Source organism: Hydractinia symbiolongicarpus, chromosome 7 (genome assembly GCF_029227915.1).
Source record: "Hydractinia symbiolongicarpus strain clone_291-10 chromosome 7, HSymV2.1, whole genome shotgun sequence".
NCBI classification, from domain to species: domain Eukaryota; kingdom Metazoa; phylum Cnidaria; class Hydrozoa; order Anthoathecata; family Hydractiniidae; genus Hydractinia; species Hydractinia symbiolongicarpus.
Genome location: NC_079881.1, coordinates 6,016,328 through 6,030,686, shown reverse-complemented (window position 1 = coordinate 6,030,686; position 14,359 = coordinate 6,016,328). Strand labels below are relative to the sequence as shown.

The 14,359-nt window shown below is 32.8% G+C and overlaps 3 protein-coding genes across 5 annotated transcripts; 2 read left to right on the top strand and 1 right to left on the bottom strand.

Annotated features, from left to right (window-relative positions):
• Positions 1-424: 424 nt before the first annotated feature.
• Positions 425-13,545, bottom strand: LOC130648696 (ankyrin repeat domain-containing protein 50-like). 3 transcript variants are annotated; one of them, XM_057454757.1, is made up of 2 exons: positions 13,389-13,545; positions 425-2,476 (listed from the first exon to the last, which is right to left on the bottom strand). In XM_057454757.1, the coding sequence occupies exon 2, from the start codon at positions 2,471-2,473 to the stop codon at positions 779-781; it is 1,695 nt and encodes a 564-aa protein (XP_057310740.1). In that variant the 5' UTR covers positions 2,474-2,476; positions 13,389-13,545; the 3' UTR covers positions 425-778. The 3 variants fall into 3 exon arrangements, with proteins under 3 accessions (XP_057310740.1, XP_057310741.1, XP_057310742.1); XM_057454758.1 differs by lacking the exon at positions 13,389-13,545 and adding an exon at positions 5,208-5,345; XM_057454759.1 differs by lacking the exon at positions 13,389-13,545 and adding an exon at positions 4,368-5,081.
• On the top strand, positions 6,486-7,573 carry LOC130648697 (uncharacterized). The gene is made up of 2 exons (XM_057454760.1): positions 6,486-7,042; positions 7,195-7,573. The coding sequence occupies exons 1-2, from the start codon at positions 6,519-6,521 to the stop codon at positions 7,571-7,573; spliced, it is 903 nt and encodes a 300-aa protein (XP_057310743.1). The 5' UTR covers positions 6,486-6,518.
• Positions 7,624-8,257, top strand: LOC130648444 (probable ATP-dependent DNA helicase RecS). The gene is made up of 2 exons (XM_057454496.1): positions 7,624-7,846; positions 7,935-8,257. Exons 1-2 carry the CDS (start codon positions 7,624-7,626, stop codon positions 8,255-8,257), a joined length of 546 nt encoding a protein of 181 aa, XP_057310479.1.
• Positions 13,546-14,359: the final 814 nt, after the last annotated feature.

Sequence of the window (14,359 nt, the reverse complement as noted above, 5' to 3'; positions counted from 1 at the left end):
AGCCCCCTCTATTACATTTTGCGAGGATTTATATTTGCCAATAAGCTACGCTAAGAATTTGCGAAACCATAAAAATGATTAGACGCAAGAATAAAACCTGTTACTAGCAAAGAAGTAGTTAGTCTTGTGGTGATGCAACGTCAATATATGCTTAAATCCTGTCGTACACGTTTTGCGGAGAATATTAGCTTAACTTCGTTGTTTTTAAAAAAATTACCCACCATTCGTTAAAGGGACAAAAAGTATGCATACTTATGTTTTTAATCAAGTCATCATATCTCTCTCTTCCAGATAACACTTGAGAAAAAAAAAACGCCAAACGTTTCTGCGCAAGGATTTCTCTCTACTATTTTCTCCTGTCTTCGCTGAGAACGAGTAGATAAGGGGGTGACTAAAAAACATTTTCTTACAAAAAAACATCTGATGCTTTTTCTATAACAACATTTTTTCGATATATTTAACAAAAGATATATTAACGCCTATATACATTTTATCAACAGGTTTTTCAAGGTTTCCTGGCACATTTTAAAACTTCACCAAAAATGACGAGCAAGCAAGTTTATAAAAAATAATGCATCATTTTTTGTAAGTATATGTATGTAAATTGCAAAGTTCTCATCTTTCAAAGTTTAGAAAAAACTTAAGAATCATGACGGACTTAACCAATTCATACATTTTATGTTATCACATCAAAAATGAAACATAGCAAGCTCCTCCTTCCCTTATATGATCTCAAAATATTCCTACGTCGCCAGTAAACCTAGGAGAGTGTTTCTTTTTAAACATTTTTACTCCTTGCTTTGCGTCGAAATATATTTTTGAATAACATACATGTAGTTGTTTGTTCTTCTTTCACTCGTTGCATCTCAACCTCGCGTTCAATCACAGCTTTTTCTTTCAATGTTTTTATATGCTGCTCTAGTAACTCGCTACATTTTGCGTTTTGGAACCGTTCAGCATAGTTTAATGGCGTACTGCCGCCCTTCGTTTTCTTATCGTGAATAGCGCCTGCTTGCAGTAAAAGTTTTAAAGCTTTTGTGTTATTATGTTCAACAGCAAAGTGGGCGGCAGTTCTGCCAGTAACATCTTGCATATCCAAATTTGCGCCACTGTCTATAAGTAATACAACAGTTGTAATGTGACCCTGTTGAACTGCCCTCATCAGAGATGTTACGCCCTGTGAATTTGGTTGATCTAAATGTACATTCCATTTCATGAGAGCTTGTATGCAGTCATAATGTCCATTACCGGCAGCAAAAAGGAGGGAGTTTTGATTGCCACGGTATTGTATGTTTGGGTCAGCTTTATGTTCCAACAGAAATTCAACACATTCAGTGTGGCCGCCTTTTGCTGCTAGTATTAAAGCCGTAGCTCCAAATTTTGTTCTTGTATCCACGTCTATATCACCATCCTCAATAAGCATTTTTAAACATTCAAGGTGGCCTTGGCCGGCAGCAAAATGCGCCGCAGTACAACCAGTGGCGTTTGCTTGTGTAATATTTGCCCCGTGATCCAACAGGATTTGTAAACAATCTTTTTGGCCATGCCAAGCTGCTTGCATTGCTGGTGTGAAGCCATCTTCGTCTGGTTCATCGAGTTGGTAGTTATTACTTGTCTCGAGCAAAGTTTGAACTATCATGTCCATACCGTCTCGGACAGCATCAAAAAATGCAATGCCTTCGTAATTTTCATTTAATTGTTCGTCGTCGACATTAACAGCCGTCGGCATATTCTCATACAACATATCGTCGTCGTCCACATCATCACCCTCCTTCTCCTCCTTCTTTGGCTTTCTCCATTTAATCGAAATCTTTCGTTTGATTCGTGGTAAAAGCTTTTTCGGTTTTTCTTCACAAATGCCGTCCACACATATGACATTTGAGTCGGTTGCCGTCGTTTTCTTAATCGAAGCATTACGTTCTATCAAAGTCTCGTTATCATCATTGAGTTTCTCATCAATTACGTCTGCAATACTTTTACGATTATTGTTATCGTTTTGATCAACCTCAAAAGTAGTTACAGGCTGTGGTGTTAAACTGTTAATGATATCCTCAGCGTCTTGCAAACTTTCATCATCTATCATCTCTTTGTTGCTGTTCATTTTCTCGCCATCATTATCGTCTTGACTGTTCTTTAAATAATCCGTCACGTCACCTTCAACATGTTCTTCTTCATCACCCGATTTGATTAAGTCATCCTCGATATCTGTTTTGCTTAATTTCGTTTCGCATTTTACTTCAACTTGCGGTGTGCTTTCGTTTATCGGATCAAGCACAGATCCTGTCGTGCTCTGTCGTGAACTAATCGAATTAGTCATGCTCCTGCGATTAACTGCGTCGAATAAATTCCCTTTTAAGTGAATCGGGGCGTTGGCGCAAACGCCCTGTTTAAGTAACGCCTCAACTTTACTGATGTCACCTGTAGCTATTGCATGATGAAGCACTCCTGATAGCGGACGCGACTGATCTCCCATTACCTTTAAAATAAAATAAAAATAAAAATTTCAAACATATTGTGTAAATAACCATTGAAGTTTTTTCCACTCAAATTGGAAGCAAAAAAACAATTTTCTAGAAACTGCACAAAACATGTGGTCGAAAGTATAATATGAAAAGTAACATTTTTGTTAATTACTGTTAATTTAACAAAAGACAAAGGAAATCCATTGATAGTTATTTTATAATTTTTAGAATATTGGTATTTGCTGGTTTCTCGTATGAATAGGGAAAAGAAAATAATTGAAAAAAGATAGTGACTTCACAACTGTTGCTTTATTTTTACGATGAGACCGTTGACGCGGATTAATACACGTTATTTTATATTATTATATACTAGTATTTAGTCCCGTGGAAAAATCTACTATAGATATCGAATGAAAAACAACGAAATTCATTGTTCTTTTCGTCAAAACGTTTTGTTGTTAATTTCATTCAAGCGGGAATAAATAAAATCAATGTTTTTCATATAACAGTAGACAATAGACACGTGCTTAAGGGAATAATAAAAATTAATTACCCGTGACTTTTGTGTAATAAAGTTTACATAGTTACACAAAGGTTTTTATGAGAACAATAAAATAAATTAACCGTGACTTTTTTATAACAAAAATTTTAAATCAATTTGAAAAAGCACACAAAAGACAGAATGAAAATAAAAGTTTAGCAAAAGTGACATGTTACCGCGGCTGTTTCTTTAGAAAAAACAACACATCCACTTTGCCTGTTACAGACACACGGAACTGGCGTATTATTATATAGATTATTATATTGTATTATATTATATATATTGTTTTATAATTTTTATAGGAGGAAGTTTATAAGAACGTTGATGCCAAGAATGTATTAACCCTATTCGATCCGGGGTATTTCAAACTTATTATGACACGGGGCCGGATTTGAATCAAAATTGGCACACTTTATAGTACGTCATAAAAGAAACAAAATGGCCGCAATAAATTTTTGCTTATGTCAGCACTTTTACTGTGACGTCATCGGAAGTTTCTGAATAACTGGTTTTTACATAGTTTGCATGCATAAGGTTAAAAATTGCCTGAAAATCCGTTTTTCCCCGATTTCGGGTAAAATCTGAAAAAGTCGGGTAATCGGATTATTCACGTGACCAAAATTTCCAGAGAGATTTTCCTTGACGAAATCATGTCCTAAGGATAATCCTAATAAAAGTTACTAATTTTCTCAATTATAAGGATTTCATAGAGATTTTTAGAGGTTGTTTCGAGTAATAGCCAATATTTAAAGCTCTGAGAGGTATAGGACTTAAATATTAGGCATACAGGTGCCTGATGACAGCTAAATAAAAAAACTAACAAAGTATCATAACCATGCAGCATAGCAAAAAAAGAATTTTTAAAAAAAACAACAGCAGGTGGGGGTAAATTTTTTTCAATTTTTTAAAGGAAGGAACATTCAAGGCTAAAAAAGTGTAACAAAAATAAGCACATCTGTTTAGACGCTCTCATGAAAAATGCGAAACAAAAACATTTAATGGTGATTAAACTGAATGAATTTTTTTCGTTGTGGTTTTTGTAGAGAGCACTTAAGTGGCTATGTACAAAGTGGATTCTGTCAAAAGCGAAACTGCACTATGTACAAAGTGGTTCTTGTCGATAGCGAAACTGCATTATTTCATATTTTTTTCGAATGAGCTAAACAAAAAATAATAATAATAAATAAAATAAATGATAAATAAATAAATCCCAAATTACGGAGAAAGTTTACAAACGTATCTATTTGTCCACAGAACTGTATCTTTAGTAAAATCAAAGAAAATCTCAAAACGCGACCAAAATGTTAGCCTAAGTTAAAGTTAGACTAAGGAAATAATGTAGTTTTAAAACAGTCTTTTCTTACCGTTCCATTCAAAACTTTTCCTGCTTCTTATCACAAATTGAACCTTGTTTTAATTTATAGATTTCATATTCTTTGCTTGCGTGTCTTTTCCTGTTCCTTTCATAAAAAGTTTAGACACTGAAACTTGTTAATAGATTCGTTTTTTTCAAATCTTATCAAATATCACGCCAGACATTATGAGCTATTATGTTACTGTTGTTCTTTGGATTGTGTTTTATTTATATGAAACAATTGTTTTTACTTAACGAAAAACGACTTCGTGAGAAACTGATGAAATTTGACGCTAATCCTAAAACATGCAGGAGAGAGATGTGCTCAGAGGCGGAACAACTAGCTACATAATATGGAGCGTAATTGAAACGTCGGTGACTTACACCAAAATTTATGCGTGCTGAATATATAAATCTGCTTGTGCATTGTAACGACCGCTGTTTTTTCTGCAAATAAATTGTGTATAAAGTTTAGATAAAAAATTTATATTCCTGATCGGTTAAAACAAAAAATTCTATCAAAAAAACAATCATGTGACAAAATAAATATCGTCAAATCCATTCGTACGCCTGGCTGTCATTTATCAATGCTTAGTTTGAATTTGAATGTTTCGCCCGAATACTTATTTAGGAAATGAACTTTTTTGTAAATAGAGCATATGAAACAAAAACTTGCCATTTAACTTTAGAAGTCGAAATCTACAATATCAACTAAATATATTTTTTATTGACTTATTTATTATATACGCAAAAACGTTGAGCCGAACCACAGTAAAATTTGCTCATTCGCGAATTTGTTGTCGCAAATTTTTTTTAGAAAAAGCAAAAAATAAAGCACTTTATTACTTACGTTAAAATAAAGTTTAAAAATTTCTTCAACTTGTGTCAATGTTTCCCTCTTATGTTTGTTGCCGAAAGAAAATTCAGTAGCGTAGTTTTTTTGAGCACCTACTTTCGTAAAACAACATCAATTTCAAGATCTATAATGTTGTAAACCCCCGTTGCAATAACATTACTTTTATAGCTGATTTCAATATATATTCTGATCACAGGGGGTTGGTTACATATAAGGAAAAAGAATGCTCTTGATGTGGTATGTATAATATCTGTCCGGGGGATGGTATTAAAGAATTAATATACCAATATCTACACATTCCTAATGTTTCATAGATTTTTAACTAATTTTATTTGCATTTAGCAAAATGAACAAACAACAAAGAAAAATATTTTAAGAATTGTTTACTCGTTTTTAGGTCGACATGTGAGAGCTATTTTAAGAGTCTATTGATTGAAGGAAGAATGGCATTGACTGAAAGTTAATTTAGATACTTAATATCTCTGTCTTTTCGTAACTGTGTGTGTATTAGCGAAGTTTCAGGGTAGATTATTCTTATTAAGATTTATTCAAGAAAATTCCCGCCATCTAAAGACGACAACAAAAGTTTGAACATTTAATTCTGCCAACTTTTCTTTTTCTACGCTTTCTTTTCTTATTTTCTTTTTTCTTTTTTTTCTTTTTTTTTTGCGGAACCTTCTTTTATTACAAAAAGAATGTAAGACCCCCCTCCCCTTTCTAAAGTTAATGCGGTGGTAGAAAAAAAAACATCGCTGGAGACTCAACTCAAGTGACTAAACCGATTGATAATCTACAGAACACAATTGTGTTTGCTAATACCTTACCAAACCCATTGTTCGGTTTTTTACATTCCGTTCATGTTATGTTTGGTTACAAAACACTCGATTTATTGACGAAATGTGACCATAACTTCCTCTAGCTATATTATTTTAAGGTATTGTTTGCTAATAACAACGACTTTTAACAATAAAAAAACTTTATTTCATTTATACATTAATTAATATTTACTTTACTTCAAATACAATAAATATTTTGTTTTACTCTTGCAATCTATTTTAAGTAGACCCTGCGGTCACTAACTTTGGCGCCAATCTCGTTCCCAGGGCTTCTTTTTCTCTTTTTGATATGTGGCTGGCGCGAAAGAAGTAGCTCTGGGACTGGCCGGTCAAAATACCCACCTATAGTGGGTATTTTTGAAAAGCCGTTTGTCTTGCTTGTCCAGATTTTACGGAAGGGATATAGGAAGGTAACTGAGCATAAAAACAAGCATATGGCGAGTAAAAATTTAGTTAGCTGGCTAACAAGATGGAAAATATAATACAACTTTTTTCCAAACTTGCTCTAGAGAAAGGTTTTGACCCAAATTTTGTGTTAAAGCCCAAACAAATCATTTGCTTTGAACAACTAATTAATGGAAACGATACTCTTGCGGTTTTGCCTACTGGATATGGGAAATCCATTTTGTACCAGTTACTTCCTTTTGTAATGCCTTTACAGAAGAAAAGAAACATAGTGATTGTTGTTAGCCCTCTCAACGCTATCATTGAGGATCAACAAAAAATTTTGAGCCAAAGAGGTGTAGAAGTTGCTACACTTACTTATGAAAGGGAAGAATGTACAGAAGATCTTTTTGCACATTTGAATACGGAAGATCCTGTCAAACCAAATTTCAAAGTTTCACATGAAATAAAAAATGGAGATATTGATTTTTTATTTGGACATCCAGAAGCATTTTTGTCACACACAGGAAGAAATTTACTAAAATCAAAAATTTATCAGGATAATGTTGTTGCATGTGTAGTAGATGAGGCACATTGTGTGGAATTGTGGTAAGTAAATTTTATATATAGCTAGCTACAAAATGTACAAAAACTATCAGCTAAAAATATAAATGTATATATATACTCTTTTTGTTACTATGTATATACTATAATTTACATATTTAGGTATATATATATATTATGTTTTTATATCGTTTCAGGGGACTGGAATTTAGAAAAAGCTTTCAAGATTTGGTTGTCTTAAACACCATCTTTCAAGATCGCCCTATGCTTGCATTAACCGCAACTGCGGGAGATAAAATGATTTCCAAAATTATAAAAGACTTATCTCTACAGAACTGCAAAATTGTAAAAGCCTCACCAAATCGTAGAAATGTGTTTCTAAGTGTAAAAAAACGACTTCCAAACAACTATGGTGTAAAAAGTTATGAACAAATTCTATTACCAATAGCAACAAAATTAAACGAAACAAGACAAGATTACCCTATCACAATTATATATATGGGTTTAAAATATTGTGGATATGCATATAAACTTTTTGAAAGGTTATTGAAAATCCCTTCTGTGAAAACGAGATAACTCCAAGAGCTAAATTGTATGCTCAATTTCATGCATCAACCACTTCGTGTATGAAAGAAGATATTTTGGAAGAATTGAAATCCTTAAACTCTCGAATAAGGGTAGTATTTGCAACCACTGCTTTTGGTATGGGTGTTAATGTACCTCAGGTTACTAACATTATTCATATTTCTCCCCCATCAAAACTGGAAAGTTACATACAAGAAATTGGACGTGCAGGGAGAAATGGTGCACAATCAAATGCCATATTGTACTACAACAACTCTGACATCAGTAAAAATAATTTAAAAATGGATGAATCAATTAAAAAATATTGTCAAGAGACTGATTGTCTCAGAAAATCATTGCTCAAATACTTCAGTTTTAAATGCGAAACACAAGACAATTGTTGTGAAAACTAATCCTACGACAACTGAAGATTTTTCTCCTGTTCATCATATACAAATGTCAGATATTGATAGAGAATCAATACGTTTAGAGCTAGAAATGATTAATGTTGAAAAGGAAGAAGACTCTCATTTATTAACATTTGAGTTTAATTTGACACATGATGTTATTGGAAAAATTTCCAACAATTTTCATTTAATAACTTGTGAACGTGATTTATTGCATAAATTTGATGTTTGGGATGAAAGGTATTCGACAAAAATTTTTGATGTCATCAGAAAATATTTGAATCTATAAGTATATAAATAATATATATAGTTTTTATTTCTTCTTTTATTTTGTTGAAAACATTTTTTATTGGTAAGGTTGGACCATTAGAATTTTTGTGAAGCAGATTGTGTATATATATACTCTAGATAGCTAGTTTGATTATGCAACAAATTTATAATCAAATAAGATTTTTGATGGGGTCAAACAACATTTATCTGTAAAGATATTTTAGACATCCTATATCAGCAATATTTTTTAAAGTCCAGCTTGCAATAAAAAGTTTATGTTTTTATGCATATTCACATTCTAATAATGTATATATATATAACACATTGTGTGTAAGAATATTTTACTGATAAATACCTATTTCATTTTTATGATTATCAAGCCATTTATGAAAGTCACTCACATTTAAATAGCGTAGTGGATTACTCTTTATATTGCAAAAGCTTGCATGAAATCTATCAGGTATCGAATCGAAGGGTTTTACTCTCAGCAATTCTTCAATTATTTCGATCTCATCATTTTTACTATTAGCAGTTGCATGTTGAACAGATTTTGCATGTTTCTCCAGTTCTTTATCGTAATTTTCAGTTATTTCTTTAATCCCACTTGTTGCTTTGCATATTTTACTAATAGAACTAAAGGTTTTGTTTGGTCCCATATGATGTACAATATTTTTACTGATTTTATTTGTTATTTCCTGTGCTAAATCTTCTTCAATATTTTGACCAGGACCGCCTCTCCAATTTACAAAATAACTCCACTTTTGTTGTTTAGCAAGCCTTGGTGTTAATAAGCTTTCCACTTGAGCTATTGATACAAACATTTCGAGTGCATACTTACTGTAAAGACCCAGTGATTTGAAGATTGATAGCAACAGCTTTTGATTAACAAGGTTACGATCACCATCCCCTTCTTTTGCAGTATCCTTCATCTGCAACACCAAAACTGTTTGGAATATGCTACACAAACCATAATTTTGAACATAATCTGTTGGACATTGCACCCCACCTCTTTGCATAAGAAACCTATCAACAAATGTTTCTAGCACAGTATCTAAATACTTGCATTTCTCTTCAAGAGGTTTGTGAATTAAGTTAACTGGAAATTTCATAATTGATGGCTTGTCATCCAATTTTTCCATACCTAACATCTGCATAGCTGCTGCTATTATGTATCCTTTCCCAACAACACTTTCTGTATGTCCACATTTTTTCAATAAAATTCATACACGTTCGACAAATTACTGCTGGTAAAACATCTGCTTCATTCACATCAATTCCACAAGTTCTACTTATTTTCCTTTTTAAATTTTTTTCTAATCCAACCTTGTTAAATATACTGAATAAACGTTTTTGCTCCACATTATTTGAACATAATCTGCATGCTGTTGATAAATCTTTTTTTGCATAAACTTTTTTAGGTGTTGATGTTGTTGGAAACCTGTTGGGGAATATATATATATATATATATTGCATATATGTAATGGTTACATGTTATATAAATATTATAAACATAAAATTTTATGAAGTATGGTCATACCTTTTTGGTGAATCTTCTGCAGTTATTCTTTTATTTTTTCCAAACATGTTGATGCATGGTTACATGATGAGAATATATAGCTAGTCTAGCTCTAGTTTAGCTAAACAAAAGGTGAGAAAAACCTATTTATAAGTACCTTGCATTATATCTTTTTACAGGTATCTTTTCAACATGGTCGTAAGCATTACCAAAATAATATTTTCTTAAATTTTATTCTTTATGTAATAAAAATCTTCATACATTAACAAACAGCAACATAACAAATCCCGCACATCATCTTCCGCCATTTTAAATTAACTCACGGCCGTTACGTTCTCGCCTTGAAGCAACTCGTCTTAAAACTCGCGTAATTGAAGAGCCAATGAAATTCAAACTTTAACCAGCCAGTCCCAGAGCTACTTCTTTCGCGCCAGCACGCATATCAGAAAGGGAAAAAGAAGCTCTGGGGACGAGATTGACTTTGGCGCGTGTTTATGTTATGTACACATGCGTATTAACAACTTCCATTCTGAGGCTCCTGGCAAGAAAAAACAGACTTGGTAGTTTGTTGGCTCATAGTACAGCTGTCCTTTACCCCGGCAATTCTATTGAGACTGATTCGTAGTTTAATAGTATGATTCACACTGCATCAGATATCTCATATTTCAAATAGAGTTTTTTTGCATGCAAAGTAAACCTGGAAACGTTCCACTCTAGAGACTTAATTTATTCTTGTTTTAAATTTGACGAGTTTGGCATTTACCACCAAAGAATTTTTTATGTTTTTGGAGCGTTAAGTTTTGGTAAAGTGTATTATGCACCACAGCAAATTACAGAAAACTGTTGACGGTCATCAATGACACCTATATTTTGCCAACAAAGCGTGAAACAGAATATAAAGCATGCTTTACATATCACACAATTGACTAATGTAATGAAATATTTTGAAGGTTAATCCGTTTAGGGTAATCCTTCTTTATCTAATTAAAATGGGAGGGAGTTTATAAACTTGTGATAAATAGATGTTAATAGCTAATTTCCTGTTTGCTGCGAATTTATCCTTTCACGAAATATTGAATTTCAAAGGATGTTTGTTTGTTGTTAAATGCGACCAATCTATTTCCAGCATTTCTGACGGTGGTAAATCTCTGTAAAAATAGCGACTAAAGCGCTGTCAACATGACATACATTCATGTGTAATTTTTTTGATTCGCAAGTTTCTCGTAAAGGGAAATATAAGATGGACATCCCCATTTACTGGAAATACTCTGAAGTTATTTCGATCGTAACGACTCATTTGATTATGGTCACTGACCTCTGTTTAAGGTCAAGACGGGCAATAAAAATAATAAGCAAATTAACAAGGCTTCAACTGTAACAATATTCTCACTAAAACATTACACTCACAGGTGAAATAGAGATAAACAATTTGTCACCAAACTACTTTAATGGATTATTTTCGTGAGAATTGAATTTCGCGATTTTACGAGTCAAATTTTTGCATTTTTTTAGATTTCGCACGAATTTATTTTTACGAATGGCCGTACTCTATTGCATAAATTTCGCGAATGACAGAACTGGCAAAAATTCGAGGTCTAAAACATCATAATCCTGAGAGGTCTGTACCTTGTTCCATTGCCATGGTAACTTAATTTTTCTTCTTTTTTTCTTCTCTTTTTATACTAATCAAATTCCCTTCCCACAAACAAAACAGTCACTTTGAATCAATGATGCAATAATAATTTTGACACCTTCAGTTTAATAACAAAAAGTTGACTCCGTAAGAAAAAAATGACCCTCGCATCGCAGCAGAAAAAACAAAGCTGTGTGTTCTATCCTGCTTTGTTAAAACGTTTTATCCACATGATATTTTACCACCCGTGTCTGAGATAAAGCTAGAAAAACAAATGTAGACCATGACTTTCAGTGAATGCAGACAAAAGCCTATCACTTCACTGTGGAGTGCTAAACACGTGCTATGAACACGTGCTATGCACACGTGATTTCACTTGTAGTAACCATACACAGCTTTTGATTTCCAAACCACGATATAATAGCGAGTTAAAAGTCATTCTTTCAATCAACCTGTAACATAGCCAACATGAATCGAAACAACTTTATATAAATACTTATTTTTTATTATTTCAGTGTTCCTATTTTTGTTGTCCAGTTATTTCAGAAATGTGAATGTGTAGAAAATAGGTAAAGTTATATTAAGACTTTCAAAATTAAAAGGAAACCTTCAATGATAATAACATCGATACATAAAGATGCATAACGTCGTTACGTTGTTACGTCAAAACGTCGTACTGTCGTCACGTCGAAATATCGCAATGCCGTACCTAATGTGTAAACAACCCGGCGTCTTTTTATTTTAATGGTTTCTACACTGTTTTTGTCACCATGTTCATTTTCTAAAGAACCTTGCATTAAAGAAAGGCTTTTTTGAAGGGCGTTTTTTAGCAGAGAGCGTGTTTTAGCAGAGAACGACGCTTAATAGACAGCGGGAGTTAGAAGAAATTCTATGAGGAAGTGATTTGAGTCAATAAAAAATTCCAACTATATCACATGGAACACGTTTTATTTTGATTTTGTCAATCAGGACAAAATAATGTTATTTTAAAGCATGACTTTCTGAGGCACTTGTTATTTTTTCACGGTCTTGCCATTCTCTTTATTCCGGGTGTTTGTTTTGCAACGATTTTAAACGGACGATTCTTTAAATTCTTTTACGGTTAGATTTTTGCTCAACACAAACCACGTGATCAATGTTGTTAAAACATTTCCAGTAATATAAATTTACTAATTTTATTTGTTATTTTAAAACATTAAACACGTATGTATTTATCAACGAAGCTGCTAGCATACTTAAAATTTAAATCAACGTTGAAATCAATGTGTTACACGGTGTTGCAAAATGAAGTTATATCGCTTTATGATAAGTTGAAACAAAAACAACAAATATAAAGAAGTGCACTGAACAAAATAAGGAACCCATGCCTTTTGGTTTTTTGGTTTTTTAGAGTATGGGAACGAGTTTTAACCAATTTTTTTGTCAAAACGTCGCAGTTAACTATTTATAATTATGAAATTAAATTCATCGGTAGATAAAGTAATAAAAAGTGCTAATTGGAACAGAGAAGAATGTTGGCTTAAATGATACCAAGAATAAAGCATTCTTTAGAGCTTTAATCAGGAAAAGGTCAATGCTGTTTACTTGAACTTCGAGACAGAGTAAGCAGGACCCAGAGACGTAATCAATGGGGTACAATTAGGGGAACGATGGTGTGGGTGAGGGGGAGTCAACTACCAACAACCCCCCTAAAAAAACAGAGAACATCAAACTCAAGATGTTTATTTCAATGCAATTTCATTTTAACCAATATAAGAGGAGTGAAATATTTGAACAATTGATGTCAACTATAAAGACGGGGGAAAGACCTATGCTCACTTGTTTCGAAAGAAAGATGAAAAAATTTGCAATCATGTCACTCTTACTGAAAACATGTAATCACGCCTTTGCAACTCAGAAGTAAAAAAAATCCAATAAGATAAAATAAAATATAAATAAAAAACTGAAGTATAAATGGCGTATAAAATATTTATCACAGAAATAAAAAACGTGTTCACTTACCTGAAGGACTTCTCGTGGAATAACAAATTATAAATTGTTTTTGAATTTTATATTAAGAATCTCTTCGTGTAATCAAATTAATCCTCTTTTATTATTATTGACCAACTCTGTAGGAACTCTTTGAAACCAGCTACTGCGATACGATTAACACACTCTCGTGTTTATAACAACAAATTTTAAGGTCATTAGTGGAAACCACTTGTTCGGATGTCGTCATGAAATACTTTAAATTCCATTTTAATACGACGTGCTGCCCATATATGGTCTTTTGCGTAGGATTTGTTTTGTTTCCTACTTTCCCTCTCAACATTTTTGATTTGGAAAAAATAGCTGCCGTAGTTATAAAATGAGGAATGAGATTTCCTGCATGATTGTCAATTAAAACAACTCTTTCCCGTTGCAACCCTTTTAAGTCTATTTTTATGCTTTATGTTGACTAAACATTTTTATCTAGTCTTAGCTTTATTTATAGCAGTACCAGATAAATGGTATTGTTCAACCTCGTTCCCAGGGCATTTTGCCTTGTTTATCAGGCCACTCCGTAATAACGGATCAGGGACCACAAGACCCTGGGGACGAGGTTGGGTATTGCTACCAGAAGAAGTATTCTCATCTAAAAAAATTTCCAACAACAAAACTACATTCAACATTCTTTGTAGTATAAAGTCAAATAATCATCAAGAATAAACTGCAGGATGAAACACTGTTATTCCACTATTTCTTTTTTACTTTTCTATAAAATTGCTAAAATAAATGCAGTTCTGGTTACAAAACGTAATAACAATGCGCTACCATTATGATTAACAAAACTCCCTATATACGTGTACCGTTCGTACTGAAATTTTCTTTAAAACTGTCACAGGCTTTTTTTTTACACATTTTGTAGACCATTGGCAAATATTTAGATAAGAAGCATGTGTGTGCGCAAACGAGGCACTGAATACGATTGCCAACTTTATTCAATCGTTGCT

Excerpts from the sequence above, each read along its gene's own strand:
- LOC130648696 (XM_057454757.1), bottom strand. The coding sequence starts at position 2,473 with ATGGGAGATCAGTCGCGTCCGCTATCAGGAGTGCTTCATCATGCAATA.
- LOC130648697 (XM_057454760.1), top strand. The coding sequence starts at position 6,519 with ATGGAAAATATAATACAACTTTTTTCCAAACTTGCTCTAGAGAAAGGT. Across the intron at positions 7,043-7,194 it reads GCACATTGTGTGGAATTGTG|GGGACTGGAATTTAGAAAAA; the intron begins GTAAGTAAATTT and ends ATATCGTTTCAG.
- LOC130648444 (XM_057454496.1), top strand. The coding sequence starts at position 7,624 with ATGAAAGAAGATATTTTGGAAGAATTGAAATCCTTAAACTCTCGAATA. Across the intron at positions 7,847-7,934 it reads CTACAACAACTCTGACATCA|TTTTAAATGCGAAACACAAG; the intron begins GTAAAAATAATT and ends CAAATACTTCAG.